The sequence below is a fragment of the Cydia strobilella genome, chromosome 14 (genome assembly GCF_947568885.1).
Source record: "Cydia strobilella chromosome 14, ilCydStro3.1, whole genome shotgun sequence".
NCBI classification, from domain to species: Eukaryota; Metazoa; Arthropoda; class Insecta; order Lepidoptera; family Tortricidae; genus Cydia; species Cydia strobilella.
The window spans coordinates 8,707,331-8,726,630 of NC_086054.1; the positions used below are offsets into that span (position 1 = coordinate 8,707,331).

At 38.1% G+C, this 19,300-nt stretch overlaps 1 protein-coding gene across 1 annotated transcript; it reads right to left on the reverse strand.

Moving 5' to 3' along the window:
* Positions 1 to 2,371: 2,371 nt before the first annotated feature.
* On the reverse strand, positions 2,372 to 19,261 carry LOC134747135 (electron transfer flavoprotein-ubiquinone oxidoreductase, mitochondrial). The gene is made up of 15 exons (XM_063681716.1): positions 19,181 to 19,261; positions 18,713 to 18,817; positions 17,522 to 17,634; positions 16,638 to 16,836; positions 16,231 to 16,322; positions 15,684 to 15,843; positions 15,170 to 15,282; positions 13,320 to 13,539; positions 11,856 to 12,011; positions 11,263 to 11,387; positions 9,301 to 9,418; positions 7,877 to 7,984; positions 7,050 to 7,163; positions 5,387 to 5,461; positions 2,372 to 4,729 (listed from the first exon to the last, which is right to left on the reverse strand). The coding sequence occupies exons 1-15, from the start codon at positions 19,212 to 19,214 to the stop codon at positions 4,641 to 4,643; spliced, it is 1,821 nt and encodes a 606-aa protein (XP_063537786.1). The 5' UTR covers positions 19,215 to 19,261; the 3' UTR covers positions 2,372 to 4,640.
* Between the last annotated feature and the right edge of the window lie 39 nt (positions 19,262 to 19,300).

The following is a 19,300-nucleotide window of genomic DNA, read 5'->3' on the forward strand; positions in this document are numbered from 1 at the left end:
GTATCTCCAAGAAATTTCAGGAAAAACGGAATAATCGACAAAAGTATTAAATGTAAATGTAAAAGATAAGTTTGACAGTTAGGTAAATTTATCTATCGATGTTAATTTGCACATAAGCATATAGGTGAAATGTCTCAAACGACATTAAAAGTTATTATTAGGGCAGGTAAAATAATCTTACCAACATTAAAAGGTTAAATTGTCATAAGGCAAAATTATCCAAGTGAAGATTAAACTGTACTGGCAAATAAGTAAAAAACTAAGGTTCATTATGTGGAATAACTTTTCATCTAATCTCCACATTTTAAAAAGTCGTCAAAAACTAAGTCGTTTAGTGATTGAAATGTGTCCGTGGTTCTCTAAATGACCGACTGGATAAGCGACACTAAAGTCGTCAGATTGGTACGAAACCTAGTCCATTCGACGCAGAAAAATTTGGCGATTCCAACGATGTATATAACTCAATATCTCTAAAACTATCGCTTATCCCATTTCTCCTTACCAGCGTCGACGTGTAAGAATAAAATATCCGCGTTCAGCTGCAAAAAGTTTATCGAACCTACATTGGCTTTTGCATTTATACGTGTACACACGACGCTTGTTAAACATCGCATTGTGTTGTTGCACATCGCGCATGTAACTCTCATATCTAGAGACATATAAATTACAATTAAAGCCTGACCAGGAATATATGATCATTGTCAAGAGGGCGCTATTATTCTCATTTATATGGCAACAGTTCAGTATAGTCTGAACAATGTGGATTGGCAACTCGTTTGACTTACATCTACTTTTATTCACCGTAATCAAAATCAGAACCCATTTATTTGGTCTACACTTTTTTTTATAGTCGGTACTTTTTTTGCCTATATACGGCATCTTCATCATTCATGTATTTTCTTACGTATCACCACATAGGTGAAAATCGTCTAATTGCATCTTCTTTTTTATTTTTGGTTTGCATAAAACTCCAGGAGGTCCAACCTCTCGTAATCCGCGTAATCGATGCCTCTGATTTACCTAGAAATTTATATAAATTTACATATATTTAATTTAGTCGTAACATACCAGATGGTGTGACTACTATTAGCCACACCATCAGCTTAGTTCAGCTCTATAGCTGAAAAAATATTTCGTCTATCATGTTACTCCATTCGAGGGAAGACGCCTACATCCAAGATTTTATCACCAAAAGGCTACATGATGATGATGATGGTCATGTTACTAGGTATATATTCCGTAACCTTACATAGGTTCTGCTACATTGTCAATTAACAAGATTGATCGTGTCCAAAGCCAAAGTATTTTTCAAACTCAAATTCATTTTTGTTACTGTGTTTCCTCGCTTGTATAACATAACACTACAATAACTAAGTCGTAATAACCAGACTATAATGACATTTTGATTTGTTTACCTGTCAGCTCTGATGGTAATTTGGAAATGTTTCGTAGTGAAATAGTTTAATTTCCCGAACTGTCCTTTTCCAGCAGTTTATTATTTTCATTATTAACAATGTTCCGCTCCTTACTATGTATTGTTTTGGGCATTTTTATCATTTATTATTTAATTAATATTCAACACTTAAGCATTATTCAAGTAAACCGCCACAATGACACTGACAACAGTGACAACCTATCATTAAAATTATTGCCAGTGTAAGAAATTAGTTCCAATGAAAATCCGCAACATGGCGCATGCAGGAGCGGGGCTTCCTGATACAGGTATAATATACTTAAAAGGAAGTCCCAACCTACTACCTTGTAATGTAACATTTTATTAATGAAATAAAATATTTTCATTTTCATTTTCATTTTCAAAATCGTGAGCGTCTGTGGTCGTCTTTAACGATGGAAGGGTTAAGCGCGCAATTTAAGCCGACGTACTCGTACGCGCGACCATGCCTGTCACGTTCTAACAAATATATGTATGTAAGTGCGAAAGTGACACATGGCACGACAGGTGATAAAAATGCGACCATGATACCGCTGCAGCTAACAAAAGGCATGCGTGTACCCGTGAGCCCGTGACATGCGTGAAACGTGAACCCGTAGCCTTATGAACTATAAGGCTGCCTTTCCACTGAGGCGGAGATGAGAGGAGACGTCCGGGAATCTACCAATAGCATTGGTTGTAATTCAAATTTCTTCTCCGCTCCGCTGGATTAAAATCAATTGTATTGGTTGATTTCCGCACGTCTTATCTTCGGCTAACTCTGCCTCAGTGGAAAAAACAGCCTAATGCTCTTAGCATATCGCTACAAAAAGCTATATTTACAGTGTAACATTTGTTTTAATTCTTGAAGATCCAGAAGTGAAGGGATAACCGTGAGGTACCTAACCAATGCTTTCTACAGTAAAAACTAGTTATAAGTACTAAAATAATCATTTATTCATGAAAACTTTGTATAAAATAACGCTTATACTAAAATCGGATATCTAACACTCGCACATTTGCACGGTACATTTAATAATTTATCGATTATTTTAAAATATAACAACATACAATGTACACAGCTCCATGATGCTTCACTACTTAGTCAAAAGACCAATCGAAAATTTTAACTACAGTGTATAAAACAATATGTGCGTATTTACTTATCTGTTGTCTGTCTATACAAAAAGGTCAAGTTGCATAAACAATATTTTTTCTGATTAAACTGTAATAGAAAATAGGTATACAATATGAAGATTTTGCTAGTGAATATTTGATTTCAATGGCAGTAGTTACAACGATCAAAAGGAATCGTTTAATAAAATGTTTTCTCAAAACTGTAAATAAGCATATGTGTCGTACTCAAGTAAAAGGTACCACATTGTCGCTTACCACAAGCACGCTCTAACAGGTTATTAGTATAGAGATGCAAGCAAATTTCACCTTTATGGTAAGCGACAATGTGGTATCTTTTACTTGAGAACGACGCATATCAAGGCATATAAGAGATTACCCACTAGTAACCATAACAGTTAAAACAGATAAATTACTTTGGAGCCTACATACACTACTATTTTTAGCAGATTCTTTAGTTGTTATTTAGTAATAACTATGTAGTAGCCATTATTTGACACAAGTTTCATTCACGTCACAAACACGTGTAAATAAATATAAGCGGCGAAGACATATTCCATGTTTTAAGTTTTTTTCCCGGCAAGCTCAGCCCGACAGTTTTTAGATTATTTCTGTCGCGATATACAGTATGCTTGTTGATAAAGCGGTTATCACACTGGCGCGGTTTGTAGGCGGCGCATGTGATAACCGCTTAACCTAAAGATAAAAATAATTAAAATAAATGTGAAAGCAATGTGTTATAAAGTAAACAGTTGAATGAGCTTTCGACACTGGTTGTCCTTGAATATAGGATAGCAGAATGTATTTACAGGTATCATAAGATTTTGTGCTGTTTATAATGTGACTACGGGTGGTATTTCTTGGTTCAATGTGTATTTGCGTCTCACATTTTGCTTTATGACTTTAATGAGAGAGTGAGACGCAATGCACATTGGACCAAGACATTTGACAGATGGAATACCATCCTAATGTAGTTGTAGACTGAATCAATCAGTCAGTCATAGGTAAATGATTCCATTGTACAATTACATTTATGATATAAATATGTGTTATTTTATCTAGTGACAAAAATGGCTAGACAAAATACAGTATTCTTATGTGAGGATAACAGTAATACTATCAATCAGTATACAGTGCGACTGATGGTATTCAACTTATGACTTTCAGATCATTGAAATATTACTTCGTATAGAGCCGTCACATACAACATATATTTTGCTCCATGCGTTGATGCTGGGCGGCAGCAACTCGTTATAACAGATTTTTATCACTCGCCAACGCTCTTAGCATTCGTATGTGTGTCAACAAAACGCGATAAAGCCGTGTTGCGCCTTAAAAACGTGTAAAAATCAATCCACTGTTAAGAAAAAACCGGCCAAGTGCGACTCGGACTCGCGCACGAAGGGTTCCGTACCATTACGCAAAAAACGGTAAAAAAATCAGGTTTGTTGTATGGGAACCCCTCTTAAATATTTATTTTATTCTGTTTTTAGTATTTGTTGTTATAGCGGCAACAGAAATACATCATCTGTAAAATTTCAACTGGCTAGCTATCACGGTTCATGAGATACAGCCTGGTGACAGACGGACAGACAGACAGACAGACAGCGAAGTCTTAGTAATAGGGTCCCGTTTTTACCCTTTGGGTACGGAACCCTAAAAAGATAGTGGCGTAACGTATTATCGGTAAGTAAATAAAATATTTTCGGGTCGAAATAAAATTTTACAGTACATATGGTGTTACTTTCTTGCACTAGTGCGTAAAAGAGCACTTTTCGTGCATATGTCGAAAGTTTAAAGGGCCATATGTACTGTAAAACGTTGTACGATACACGTGCGAATAGGTAATTCGCAACTCGTGTCGATTTAAAACACTCCCTGCGGTCGTGTTTTAATTTATCGCCACTCGTTTCGAATTTCCTCTTTTCCGCACTTGTATCGTAAATAACTATTATAAGATTAAGATTATTCGTAATTCAATTGACCGATCTGATTAGCAATTAGATTGTTTGGTGTGGAAGAGGGTTTAGGGGTATAGAAGGAGGTATATAATAAGTCGGCGTGGCGGTGGGGTCTACATGCCGTTGTACGCGGGTCCGCCGCCGCCCTCGGGCACCACCCAGTTGATGTTCTGCGAGGGGTCCTTGATGTCACACGTCTTACCTGCAATTATATGTTTCTATGTGTCAAACTATTCAAAGAATAGGGATGTTGACATGAATCGCGAATATATAAAATGTTATGTTTTTACCATAGCAGGGAATATTAGAATGATGAAAATCATATTTTGTAAGTGTAAATATGCGTAATAAATTAATTAAAAATATTTAAAATAATGCCCAGCATCACGTGACTGCAAACGTAAATCGGAGCGCGTATCTGTGAGACGCAAATACACGTGAGCATAACTTCTTGGTGCTGTCGCATAATATACAGGGTGGCTAAAAAATAAGTGTATTTCCGTTGCCAAGGGACGTTTTGGGATTATACTGAGCAACTTTTACTATGGGTCCAACCACGAAATCGCGAAAAAAAAATTTACCTCCCATAGAAAATTAACCAGCCAAAATGTAGGGTTCCAGCGGTTTAAGGTCGAATCATGCTGTCCCTTTCTAATGTATGGCACTATCCCTTTCGGCTATTTAGGGTTGTCAAAATGAAGAAGAAGAAAAAAAAAGAAGGGCTACTTGCACCATCCCACTAGACCGGGTTAACCGGTTAAACCTGGAGTTACCATGGTTACCAGTAGAATTTGACACTGGGTTTAACCGCTTAACCCTGGGTCAGTGGGATGGTGCAAGTGGCGCTAAGTGTACTTACAATGTATGCAGTTTTGTGCATTTATCTGTAGTCTCTGTCCGTCTCCAGTTTCCATTGGTACAAATTCATATACACCTGGAAATACATATAAATTAGTGACATTTACACATTTCGAAAAAGTGATGTCATCTATCAAGACTTCTGAAAGTTCCAATATGTGAATGGATCCATACTAAAATGTAACCATGATATTTTATACACCACTTATTTATTTTACTGTATTTAATAGGACGTATTGCAGAGGCCGGGAAAGGGCAATTCGTGGACGAGTTTTGATTTTCTCGGACGACGGCGACGACGCGAAGCGGAGTCTAACTAAGAAGACGAATCCACGAATTGTTATTCCTGCTGAGGCATCTATAGTGGCTTTTCTCCAAAAATGCGAGGAAATAAGGTAAAATAATTAATCATTATTTAATCAACAAGCATCACTCAAATCGAACCTTCACATGAAAAACGTCAAAACAATTTCCCTCTTTAATTTAAAAAAAAAAGTTAAAGGCACAACTTATTCTGCCATTCAGTACCATTCAATATAATTGAGCAATATAAGCTGTATGAACACGGATGAGATTCTTAAAAAATATAAAAGTTACATATAGACTGTCAAGTCATTTCCGTCAGCAAAAGCGGCAAATTTAAAAAATGACATTGTCCCATAGAAACTTTGAACTTCGCGCCTTTTTCTACTGACAAGGTTGTTTGATAGAGAGGATCTTTGGAGAGGATCTTTGATTTTAAGCAGTTTTCGCACGAGCATACACGACGGTCTTGTAAAAACGAGATACGTAAGAACCTTACTATCTCCTATAGCTAGAAATGATAGCTGATCGGGTCGAGTAGACGCGGCCCGCGGCTATAATAATTGGCTGTTTGCGTTTTTCTAGTATGTTAATAAATAAATGATATAAGCCCAGTAAATGGATTTTTAAATAGGAACAATAATAATATAATATAATATCGTATATATAACATAAAATTCGTAACTGTAAGTGTATTAGTGTAATACTCATGTAACCAATATTTGTTTAATTGTAATTTTTCACAAATGTATTAAAAACGTCGTTCAATATACGTGTTAAAGTGTTATTATTAACTTGTCCCATGTCTTTTATTCGTTCACTGCTCAAAGACATCTCGGACTCGCAAATAATAATACACTTTCCACACTTGCATTGAAATGTAGTATTAACATCGTAAGGACCACTATACAGTTTCCCTATTTTTAATTTGAACCTCGTTGTATAGAAGATTAGGGTGACTCGTTTGTTTTAGAAAACATTGAAACAAAAGAAATGCTACTTAATATTGTCTTCGGTTACCGCGATAGTTACTCATGAAATAAAACGGTGTCACCCGTTGACCACGAACGCTGTAAAGGGTTCGAAACGTCGGGATGTATTGTAAATTCAATATACGCGATATAATCCGTTTTCATAGTTTTATTAAATGCTACTTAATTCAGTTAGTGTAAGGTTCAAATTAGATTGAAACAAAGTGTACATTGTAATGCACATTGGGTTAAAGTAGCAAGTATTGTTTGTAGAGTAGAGCGGTGTTTATGTTTATGTTTATGTTTATGTTTATGTTTATGTTTATGTTTATGTTTATGTTTATGATTATGTTTATGTTTATGTTTATGTTTATGTTTGTGTTTGTTAACCTGCGGGACAGAACCGCGCCTCGGGCCCGTGGTACACGGCGAGGTTGTCGGCGACGGGCACGGAGTCGTCCCGCAGCGTCAGGTGCGGCGGCTGGTCGCCCTCGTGGTTAGTGCCTGAAAGTAACAACGATCATACTCGTAATAGGGTACTTGACACATGTTGAATTATATAACTAAATCTAGTCATAGAGTAACTTATACTAGAGCGGTACTGTCATAGTAAATTTTGTAACCCCAGTAAATTCACTGCCATCTGTCGACACACTTTAAAACTAAAATTGAAGATTAGTAAAAATACGATAAAATGTATTTAAATATAGATAAATGATTTTTTTTATTTGCATTAATTATTTTGATGATTTTGACCCATGTTCTTTCACTGATTTGCGTTAAAATTGTTAAATAACAAACGAAACCGTCAACGCCATCTATACGACTGTAGGCCAAAACTAGTAGCGCCCTCTGAACGAGAATCAAATTTTCTATTTATTACGGAGTTATATCTATTTTTGATCTAGATAGAAAATGAGCAATTTATCACAATAAATTGGAAAATAAAAAATATATTGGAATCATAAAAATACCGGTTTCGATAACTTTTTTTTTACTTTCAAATAGGAAAAATAACGGTACCATTCGATTCCTTACATTTTATTTAAAAAAATATTGTATAGCAACAATATACATAAACGCAACATTTCACTACCGAAATGAAATACCAGCCTAAGATTTAAGTTAAAGGTAAAAATAATTAATTAAGAACTGCGTTTTCAGATATTCCTAAACCTCTTGTATGTTAATACAGATATTTTTGACTGTGACTATACCTGTCAACGCGACGGAGGATAGTAAGTCGAACGTGACGACTCCGTCAGGTTTCGGGTATTCGATGGGCTGGCATTCCTTCGCCGGATTTAGCTTCGCGTGATCCGCTCCTGAAACACGATTTTACTATAAGTTAAAAAAAGTTCTACATGGTGTCTTTTTAGTCACCTGCGTTTACAGCGCGGATATTAGGTCCTACTGAGCATTTTTTACTATGGTACCAACTCCGAAATCGCTAAATTGCAGGTGACTAAAGAAACACCTGTATACACTTTCTGCTGCTTTTTTTCTTATATTATTTTAATTTACTTAGCTACTCCTGGGACATGTTTAACTGTTATGCGGCTATGGGGTTGACCGGTCGAAATATTTAACAGATGGCGCCAGCATAGCTTGCCCTGTCAATCCCCAGAATTGTGTCAAATTTTTGTTTTTTTTAATGGAATGTCCACTAAACTAAACTAAATTTCATAGAAAAAGGGGCAAGCTATGATGGCGTCATCCTTTGACAGTTGCTAACTTCATTACATAAGGTGTACAAACCTATAAATAAAAAAATAAATTCATTTATTTTGACCTACTTAGGATCATATCACATTACATTAGTATAAACAATGAGGATATAATAAGATAGAGCGGTACTGTCATAGTAAATTTTGTAACCACTGTAAATTCACTGCCATCTATCGACATACTTTAAAACTAAAAATGAAGATTTATAAAAATACGTTAAAATGTATTTAAATATGGATAAATGTTTTTTTTATTTGCATTAATTATTTTTATATGATTTTGACCCATGTTCTTTCACTGGTATGCGTTAAAATTATAAATAACAAACGAAACAGTCAACGTCCTCTATACGAGTGTAGGCCAAAACTAGTGGCGCCATCTGATCGAGAATCAAATTTTCGTGCTTTTCGAGGCACGTTTTTTCCTTAGACTGTATCCATCTATTACGAAGTTATATCTATCTTTGGTATAAATAAATAAATAAATAATAACTATTATAGGACATTCTTACACAGATTGACTAAGTCCCACAGTAAGCTCAAGAAGTCTTGTGTTATGGGTACTTAAACAACGATATATAATATACAAATACATAGAAAACACCCATGACTCAGGAACAAATATCTGTGTTCATCACACAAATAAATGCCCTTATGGGGATTCGAACCCAGGACCGTCGGCTTCACAGGCAGGGTCACTACCCACTAGGCCAGACCGGTCGTCAAATGTCAAGTAAATTACATTAAATTACAGTAATAATTATATAGTGGCCAAGTGACAATCGTTTATCGACAAAAGTCAATAGAATTTCTCTCCTACCCAAATATATAAACCTACAACTATTTCGATTGTGTGTTGTCTCAGTTGTCTGTCAGTATGTAAGTAACGAAACTGTTTTATGAATATAGAGTACCTCCATGGCTGAAGGTCCAGGGTTCGGCTCCGCGCGAGATCACGGAGAAGCCACCGTACGCCAGACCGCCCCATAGCCCCAACTTCGTGTGGAAGGACGGCCGCACGTTGCGGACTTGCTGCAAACAACATTACCATTCCAATTAAAGATGGGCCTAATATTCGGTAATTATTCGGTATTCGGCATATTTTTCAATGATCGTATTCGGCCGAATAGTTCGGTTCGCACTGCCGAATATTTACCGAATAAACAATTTTTTTTAAGGGCGCTGGCGGGGGTGCACTTTGCGATCTCTTTTACTCCACTTATGGCGTAACTAGGTTGACAGAGAAAGATGCCGGCAATTTGCGAACTTCGGTGTTCACGGTAGGCCCTTAGGCATGAGACGGTACCGTTTCTTTTCATAAAAGTTCCCGGTCGGTCGGACGGGGAAGGATCAAAAATACGTGATGCGTACAGTACCACGGACATGTATGAACTTGTTTTCCGCTTTTTAGACAGTTTTAGCCCAACCGAATATTCGGTTCGGTATGAGCCGAACCGAATGTTCGGCCGAATATTCGTATTCGGCAAAGTCCATATTCGCCCCATCTCTAATTCCTATGTTTATCAACCGAACGACGTGAGGTCGTATAGTGAGGCTAGCCGGGCTAGCACATGATTGGCGCGACAGTATCTCGCGGTGAGATAGACTACCCGTTCCTCTTTAATTAACATAGAAAAAGACGGGTAGTTTATCTCACCGCGAGATACTGTTGCGCGTATCATGTGCTAGGCGTACAGCTCATCGTTAGTGCATACATTTTTCATTTTCGAAAGTTTGTCTAACGATAAATTGAGTAGACGTTCGGATTTTTATAAAATGTAGTACACGTATTGTTATTTTTATTAACCCTTAAATGCATGATTTTTTGTATAACTTTTTAATAAATTGAAATAGATGTGTCATGTTGTATAGATTGAGGGAAAAATAAAGAAAAAAATCATAGTATTTAAAAAAACCATCAAATATACGATGCATATATACATCATTATGCATTTAAGGGTTAAGGTCAACATAATATTTAAGTTCTAAGATGAACAACATTGGACAAGCGAACGAAAATGGCCTCCTCCGATTGCATCATCAGATCAACTCCATGTTATCAATGTAAAACACTGTAAACCTTATTGCAAATACATAAAGTCTAGTAATGGCCAGTTATAATGTTCTTTTTGCCTTCAACTCCTTATAAACGAAGCACTGTTTAAGCTTGTCGTTACAGGTAGAGGGCACGACGCCTTTATCGTGAGTGGCCTCGCTTGATATGATGAGATTTATCGCGGCCTCGGCCAACATGCCTGGAAACCCTTATTGCAAGACGTAAGGTTCCAGTAATGATCAGTTAGTGTTGCTGTTACCTTCAGATCCTTGTAAACGAAGGACTGCTTAAGCTTGGCTTCGTATGCAGAGGGCACGACGCCTTTGTCGTGAGTGGCCTCGCCCGATATGATGAGATCCATCGCGGCCTCGGCCAACATGCCTGGAATCCCTTACCTTGCACAGACATATATAAGTGTCCAATAATAGCTAGTTAGTGTTGTTGTTACCTTCAGCTCCTTGTAAACGAAGGACTGCTTAAGCCTGTCTTCGTATGCAGAGGGCACGACGCCTTTGTCGTGAGTGGCCTCGCCCGATATTATGAGATCCATCGCGGCCTCGGCCAACATGCCAATACCTTACCTTGCACAGACATATATAAGGCTCCAATAATAGCTAGTTAGTGTTGTTGTTACCTTCAGCTCCTTGTAAACGAAGGACTGCTTAAGCCTGTCTTCGTATGCAGAGGGCACGACGCCTTTGTCGTGAGTGGCCTCGCCCGATATTATGAGATCCATCGCGGCCTCGGCCAACATGCCAATACCTTACCTTGCACAGACATATATAAGGGTCCAATAATAGCTAGTTAGTGTTGTTGTTACCTTCAGCTCCTTGTAAACGAAGGACTGCTTAAGCCTGTCTTCGTATGCAGAGGGCACGACGCCTTTGTCGTGAGTGGCCTCGCCCGATATTATGAGATCCATCGCGGCCTCGGCCGCCAACATGCCTGAAAAATTATCATTAGATCAGTATTGGACACTGTACTAATTAATACAAAATTTGGACACATTGTTTTCAATTTAAAGATCATTTAGATTTTCTTTATAATTCAATTCATCATAATCCTATGACTGCATATATCTTTCAAATATTATTGAAGAACTGAAGCAGAAGAATTTTTCCTTTAAGCGACTGTCTCAATGGTTTTAGATAGGTCTTCACCGGGCCCTTTTTTTTTTCATCCAATAACGTGACAGCACTAGTAACGAAAAGGAGAATCCCCTTTTCATCAGTCAGTGAAAGAAAGATAATTTTAATGGTTTTTCACATATGTATAGCACGTCAGCCTTGTTTTTATCAAATACCTAAATTAGTCACTAAACGGAATTAACAATCAAAGGAAAAGTTTGCCACCACGAGGCTGGCTGGGATGTCACTTTAGTATATGGGCTACAAAAGCAGAGCGTATAGTCACCACTCTTCATGGCGTTGTGCGTGCCCTTGATGCGGGGCATGTTGAGGTAGCCGGCCGTGTCGCCGGCCAGACAGCCGCCGGGGAACGCGGGCGCCGGCATGCACTGCCAGCCGCCCTCCACGAGGGCTCGAGCGCCGTACGCTATCCGAGATCCACCTTAACAATAACATGCTTTTTAATACAGTTGCTCAAAAAGTGGTACTTTTTGTGGCTGCGTAGCGTGCGAGAAGCTCAATTTCTCGAACTAGTCCTTTTTACTTTTTAGTTCCAAACTATACTTTCGAAACGCAGTTAAAATTGAATTTAGCTTGAGCAGGTACCAGGGCCTCACTCGTTACTCGGAGGTGTCGTTGACCAACCCGCGCCGGGCCCGCGGCGGCCGCGGCCGGGGCGCGCACGAGTATGAAGGTATCGCGGGCTGCGGCAGCTCAAGTATCAAGGGCTGTATAGGTACTTTTGGTTTTGGTTTGGTTTGGTGGTATGATTCTACTAATGATATATTAATTTATTATTTTTTCGCAATTGTATTAAAAAACGTTGTTTACAACACGTGTGAAATGTACTATTTGGATTAAAAAGAACGAGATTTTTAAAACCGTATGTTGTATTGTCGTACCTATCTATACCTAATCAGTTACCAAACAACAAATCTAAGGCAGCGTCTTACGTAGGCGAACAACTCGCGAACGCGGCGCGACGCGTAGCGGAAGCCGCTCGACCCCAATTTCAAAGGAATACCGCAAATCGATGTACAGGTTAGCCGTTTGGCACACACATACTAGAGGCCAAAACAATTTTTTTTACCCGCAGTTCCTAAAAAAATTTCGCTGCGGGGGGGAGTGGTAAAACATTATTTTTTTTGTATGAAAAAAAAAAAAAAATCCAAAACCTATCGAGTGTGGTATCATACGAAAGGGCTTTTTGAGGCGATTCTAAAAATATATCACATCATTACATTTCGGGCATTTTTTTTTTATTAAAACAAAAAGAATTTTCGAAACATACCAAGTTTGGGCTCCTCCAGACACGATATGGCTGATTTTTTTTGTACAATATACCACAAATGATACGTAATACGTATAGGTGTGTCCTATGTGAGCGATTTAGAAGCTAAGCGGCGCGGCGCGGCGGCCCACGGCAAGCGAATTTACCGCGAATGCGAAGCGGCGATAAAGAAACAAACCGTTGATAAGTATGGAAGAGTCCTAAGTCAGCGTTCTCGGTGCGAAAATCGGTTGGGACATGCGACCTGGAGAACATCCGGACAATCTGAAACGGAGACCTTCGCTAGCGCTCTGTCAATAAGCGAAACTAGGGGCTCTGTGAGCTGAACCGCTGGAACTTCTTAAACGGGCTAAGGTAAGGATTGGCGTAGTCCAGGCCTATTACAAAGCCCGTCACTACTAGGGGCTTCGCCCTCTGACACTGGCCGGTGTTGATCTATTTCATATTTATGTGTATTACCTTCGAACAGTGGCTTCACATATGGATGCAGCTTGAATCGCTGGAACTCCTTAAACGGACTCAGGTACGGGTTGGCGTAGTCCAGTCCTATGACGAAGCCCATCGCCACTAAGGGAGCTTCGCCCTCGGGCACTTGTAGGTGGTAGATGAAGGAACCGCCGTATGTGTTCTTGTCCAACGGCCAGCCGATTGTGTGCTCGACTAGGCCGGGTTTGTGGTTCTGATGATGGTAAAAAGATACGTTTAATATTTTTTATGTTGTAAAAAAAACAATGTCTCGATGAGACTACGATTTTGTTTAGTGCTTGCATTTAATATTGTGATGACGCGCCCACAGCGCGCACACAATACAAGGCGGCATCGCAGCCACGGAGCGCCGCCCGACCGACCGCAACCGACCCGTATACAGTGTGGAAAGAATGAATGGGCCCTGGAGGGAAAGTACCTCAAAACCTTAAGTTAGCTCATTTTGCTTGAAGGAAACATTCTTTTAACAAGATACAGGCTCAGCCTAGTTTGAGACATACAGGACAACATTTGTGCAACTTATACCATGTTTCTGTTAAAAAAATAAATTATTATTATTCTTATTCTTTTATTTTTTTAAATAAACAAAACTGCATTAAAAGATTTTCCTTTTTTTTTAACTTTGCTTGTCTAGAAATATTCTTGAATACTAATATTCGATTTTATGGATATTTTGTACAACAGACGAGTGTAAGGCGTAATGTTTCTTGGAGAAATGTTATCATTAATATTAACTGTAGCGAATAGTAGAATAAAATAGCGTTTTTTTTTAGTCGGTTCGATTCCCGGGTGAAACAAGTGAATTTCAAAAAATCTTCGAATGCACTTTTGTTTCTTTTTAAAAATAAAATAATGTTTAAGCAAAATGAGCTAACTTAAGGTTTTAAAGCACGTTCCCTCCAGGGCCCATTTATTCTTTCCACACTGTAGCATAATTATTGTGTAGCTGTGTAGCATAATTTTGACATTGATGCAAATTTATAGTGTAATTTTTATCCTGAAATAAATAAATCTAAATTTAATCCAATCTGTATAACGCCGCGCACTCCGAGCAGCGCGGCAGTGTTTCTCGCAGTCGACAGGCTGCTAGGGGCACTGCACTCTAGCCGGGCGGTGTGTGATAGACGCATCAGCATCCAGAGCTTCCTCCCCCTCATCCCGAGGTGCCGCTCGTGCGGCGTGTGGTCACGCGTCAGCACAATGCCTTTGGTAGAGGCTTCTCCACCCTTAGAGGATAGACGGTGCCGTGCGTGGAGGACGCATCACCACATATCCTCGTCCTGAGATCCCTTGTCTTCCCCCCGAAGGGATAGAAAGTGGCACGCTACCCTTCGGTAATCCCTATCACCGTACCGCCTAACGTTAGCCTGACCCTGATAGCCGCCCCGAGGATCAGAACAACTCCGTACAGTTGTCGCGAGTAGCTTAGGGACTCGTGCCCGTCACTGACATCCCGGATAAGGGATCCCGTCCCGCGCTCAATAACATATGTTATAGCATAAGTATAGTTCGATAAATAAACCAGCATAAAAGCCCGCAGATTATCTAGTTGTAAACCAGTGTTTCTTCATTCACCCCTGTGTCCCCTCACTCCTGGGCTAAGTCGAGAGACAACCCGAGGTCCCGTCTGGACTAAGGGAGATCGGATGCCGTCCCACTCGTCCCGACGCGTGTGACGACATCACAATCTTTATTTCTTTGCTAATTGCTAGATCAAGTAAGCCTAAATGTTTAACAGACTTAATTCCAACTGAAGGTTTCAATGATGGGATGGTGTCAAACACTAAGTTATTATAAAAAATAGATATGTAAATTATAAATACCTCAGGTTTGACTTCCCACAACTCTTTCAGACCGATACCATATGACTGAGGTTCACTCTTCTCTCTTAAATTGTACTTTTTGGACACCATCTTTGTTAAATGTCCGTGACAACCTAGAAAAAATGTTACAGAGAAGTAAAGTTTTAGTTTTAAACCTTATCAGATTTTGGTGCATTTCGCACAAAATCTGATAATGTATTAAAAATTTAAAAAAAGGATTTAAAATTTACTAAGCCCCCTACGTATTATGCAAAAAAAAAAACAATTATATGCCAAAAATGCCTTACATCATTATTATAGAAAAGAAAAAGAGCTGATATTCTTCTTCGTGATTTTTGATGTACAGTCTGGCAAAAGAGTAGAAATTAAAAAGCGGCAACACTGTAGTGTCGTCCCATTTTTCTTAGATTGATTTGAAAGGGACGACACTACAGTGTTGCAACTTTTTAATTTCTACTCTTTTTTGCCAGACTGTATAGCGTGTCCGCCCTGTGGTCGCGGGTTTAAAACGTACCTTCAGCAAAGATGGTGATCTTGGAATGGAATTCCATGCCGCGCTCGAACATGTCCTTGGGGCTCCCGTCCTTGGCGATGCCCACGTCCCCTGTGGCCACACCTTTCAGGGAACCGTCGTCGCGGTAGAGGAGCTCGGCGCCTGCGCAGCCCGGCCATACCTAAGAGAGAGAAGTACTGATGTTATACGTTTTTAGGGTTCCGTACCCAAAGGGTAAAAACGGGACCCTATTACTAAGACTCCCCTGTCCGTCTGTCTGTCACCAGGCTGTATCTCATGAACCGTGATAGCTAGACAGTTGAAATTTTCACAGATGATGTATTTATGTTGCCGCTACAACAACAAATACTAAAAAGAACGTCCCTCGGTGGGCGAGTCCGACTCGCACTTGTCCGATTTTTTTAAAATAATATGATGACATATATTTAACCAGAAACGTAACTTTTGACACTGACAAGTCATATCCGTAACGAATCAAGATCAAATTCATAACCTGTAATCACAATCAGGATACGCCTCGCCTGCTGCAACACAATACGCTATTTACCTCGGCACCGGCCGCTTCAGCCTGTTCCGACATCCATCTGACCAGGTGTCCCAACCGGACAACGTAGTTGCCGTGGTTGTAAATAGGCATACCTGAAAAAAAACGTCATTAAAATTAACGTCAAACATGAACTAAACTAAAGATATTGGTTTTGCTTGATAGAAAATCGAAACAACTAGGCCTGGGGCATGTGTCCCCTAAATTAAAACACAATACTCAACTTTGGGAACAAATCAAATTATTTTATTAAATATTTTGATTTGTGTTTTTTTATAAGTAGTCACACTACTATACATATATAAATTATGAACTGTAATAGCCGTCCGGCCTTCACCACTGAGGGCTTCGTCACTTTTTCTTTAATATATGACATCTATTACAGTTTAAAACACAATGTTTATCCTCACCTGGTAAAACCGGGATAGGAATCCTCCCGCTCTTGGTCAAGTATCCGAACTTGTCAGAATTAACCACCGTGTCCATGGGTGCCCCCTTCTCCTTCCAGTCGGGGATGAGCTCATTCAACGCGATGGGATCCACGCAGGCCCCTGAGAGTATGTGGCCTCCGGCCTCGGCGGCTTTCTCTAGTAGAGTTACTCGAACTTCCTGTGAAAAAGGTCATTAATTTATTTGCAACTCTTTAAATAGGTCTTCTTCTTCTTCGACCTAGCGTTTTCCCGGCCTAGCGCCAAAGACTCTTTAAATATTGTTTTGTACTTATACAGGTACAGAACCATCAATTTTTTGTTCTACAAAATTCACTAGACCAATTTTTTCAAATTTTATTTATAAATTACCTGTTCCAAAAATAGAATAACTAAATCAAAGGTTATTGTAATGAATAGTATAGGTTAATGAAGTTTTGTTTAAACAGTTTTTGTATAATTTTAGTTTGTAACCAGTAATTTTATAATTGCTTTATATTTTTCTTCTCATGCAAGGACAAAAATAATGTTAATCTACTTATTAGAAGTTTCTCAGATAGCATAGACCTTGACATAAAATCATTGCATGCAGGTTGGTTTATTACCTCTTTCAACACAACATTTTCTATTGAAAACTGACGGTTGACGGTTATTTTATTTAACTTAGATTACTATTTAAAAAAAGACGAAGCCCGTGGCCGATATCATCATTGGTATGTTTGGGACGAAGCATGTTGCTGATTTGCATTTGTAGCCACCAGACAAAACCTGCATTGCAGATTTCTTACATATAACTAGGTTCTTTTTTAAGATTTTGTTTTTGTTGGTTTATTAACAATATATATATGTATATAATATGAACTTACAGCTCCCTTCTCCTCTGCAATCTGTCGAGCTCTGATGGCCGCAGCCATGCCCGCTGGACCACCACCAATAATCAGGATGTCTGTCTCCTCTGCCATACGCTCCATGTTTATATCTGTAAAATAATATATTTATATTAAAATATGCCAAAAACTATTTGTTAAGTGACTATTATATTTTCTAAGAACAAATTAAATTACTTCCTATGAAATTATTATAATTTGTGTTTTTCCAAGACAGACTACTATTTAAAATATTAACGAAATAAATGCTATATACATTACAAAAAAAACCTGCCCCGGGCACTGGAGGCCTTAGTCATTTTTTCCTTTGTATATGACATTTATTTCGTTTATCATAATTTTATCATATAATGTCAATATCTACATGATATAATTGTCCCAAAGCTCCATTAATTAAGTCTGCCATTTGTACTATAATGTACTGTGTAATAAAGTTTAAATAAATTAAAGTTGTCATTTAAAAATGTTCTCATAAATATGATTATAGTGTTAATGAAAACGAAAACTGAACAAGTGCGAGTTGGACTCGCCCACCGACAGTTCCGTACTTTTTAGTATTCGTTGTTATAGCGGCAACAGAAATACATCATCTGTGATCATTTCAACTAGCTATCACGGTTCATGAGATGCAGCCTGGTGAAAGAGACGGACAGTGGAGTCTCGGTAATATGTTCCCTTTTTTACCCTTTGGGTATGGAACCCTAACAATCTTGATAATGTTGTGTTACTGACACAATAATTTTAGTAGGGCTGTAGACTTGGAAGTAAACCTGCTGAATACAGCTGAAGGTTTTTTCTACTTTATTTTATTTTGCAGCGGATTCCATACAAAAAATAAATGTGTTGCAATCATAGTTTTTATAAATAATGCCCATTTTTAAATACAGAATTTTGTAGAAAAAAACCTTAGTAATAAATTTTATTACTATACACTCAAAGAACAGAAAATGTTTAATAAAATTCAATGGCACTCATCCAACAACATAATTATGCCACATAGAAACACATGTTATCCATGACCTTGCACAACAATATTAGGCAAATGATAATGATTCGATGGAAATAACTAATTCTATTTTTAAATGTTTAACTAGTAAATTCGATGATTCTGTAATTAAATTACCTTTAATTATATAATGAGACAACCCTAATTTTTATCACATTATTTACCTTTCCATCTTGGGTCCTTATCTCTAGGGTGTATCGTATAATGTGTTGTTATTTTCGGGAATTGGTCTGAATAAAGTCTTCTGGCAGCATTTGTTAGCCTCCCCACTGAAATTTATAAAAATATCAATCAAAACAAATGAATACCAATCAAAACAAATAAAGTGAACTTTGAACTTTTGTTTCTTACACTACATTGCGTAACAGAACTTTAGAATTATTTAGAACAAACATTGATAAAAGTATTTTCGACTAAACTTAAGCTTCAATAATTTAAGAACACTGAGGAAATTCATAAAATACGATAACTTCACAAACAGCTGATACGCAACGTCACTGTAAAACAACTTTTTAACTGTATCATATATGAAAAGTAACACTTTTAATACTTAAAATACATTTTTAGAGCCAGTTTAAAACTAGTTTAAGCTTGATAATATGTAGAGTTTAATATAAAAAGCATTTATTTACCCTGACGAGCCGAACTAACAATTGCCGCCGCCATATTTTTACAGCATGCGTTCCGATACTGCACTAACTATTACGATTACGTTTGTGTTTTCTCAGTTCTTGACGTCAACGTTCCGTTTC

Excerpts from the sequence above, each read along its gene's own strand:
- LOC134747135 (XM_063681716.1), bottom strand. The coding sequence starts at position 19,214 with ATGGCGGCGGCAATTGTTAGTTCGGCTCGTCAGG. Across the intron at positions 15,283-15,683 it reads GATCACCATCTTTGCTGAAG|GTTGTCACGGACATTTAACA; the intron begins GTACGTTTTAAA and ends CATTTTTTCTAG. Across the intron at positions 11,388-11,855 it reads GCACAACGCCATGAAGAGTG|GCATGTTGGCGGCCGAGGCC; the intron begins GTGACTATACGC and ends ATAATTTTTCAG.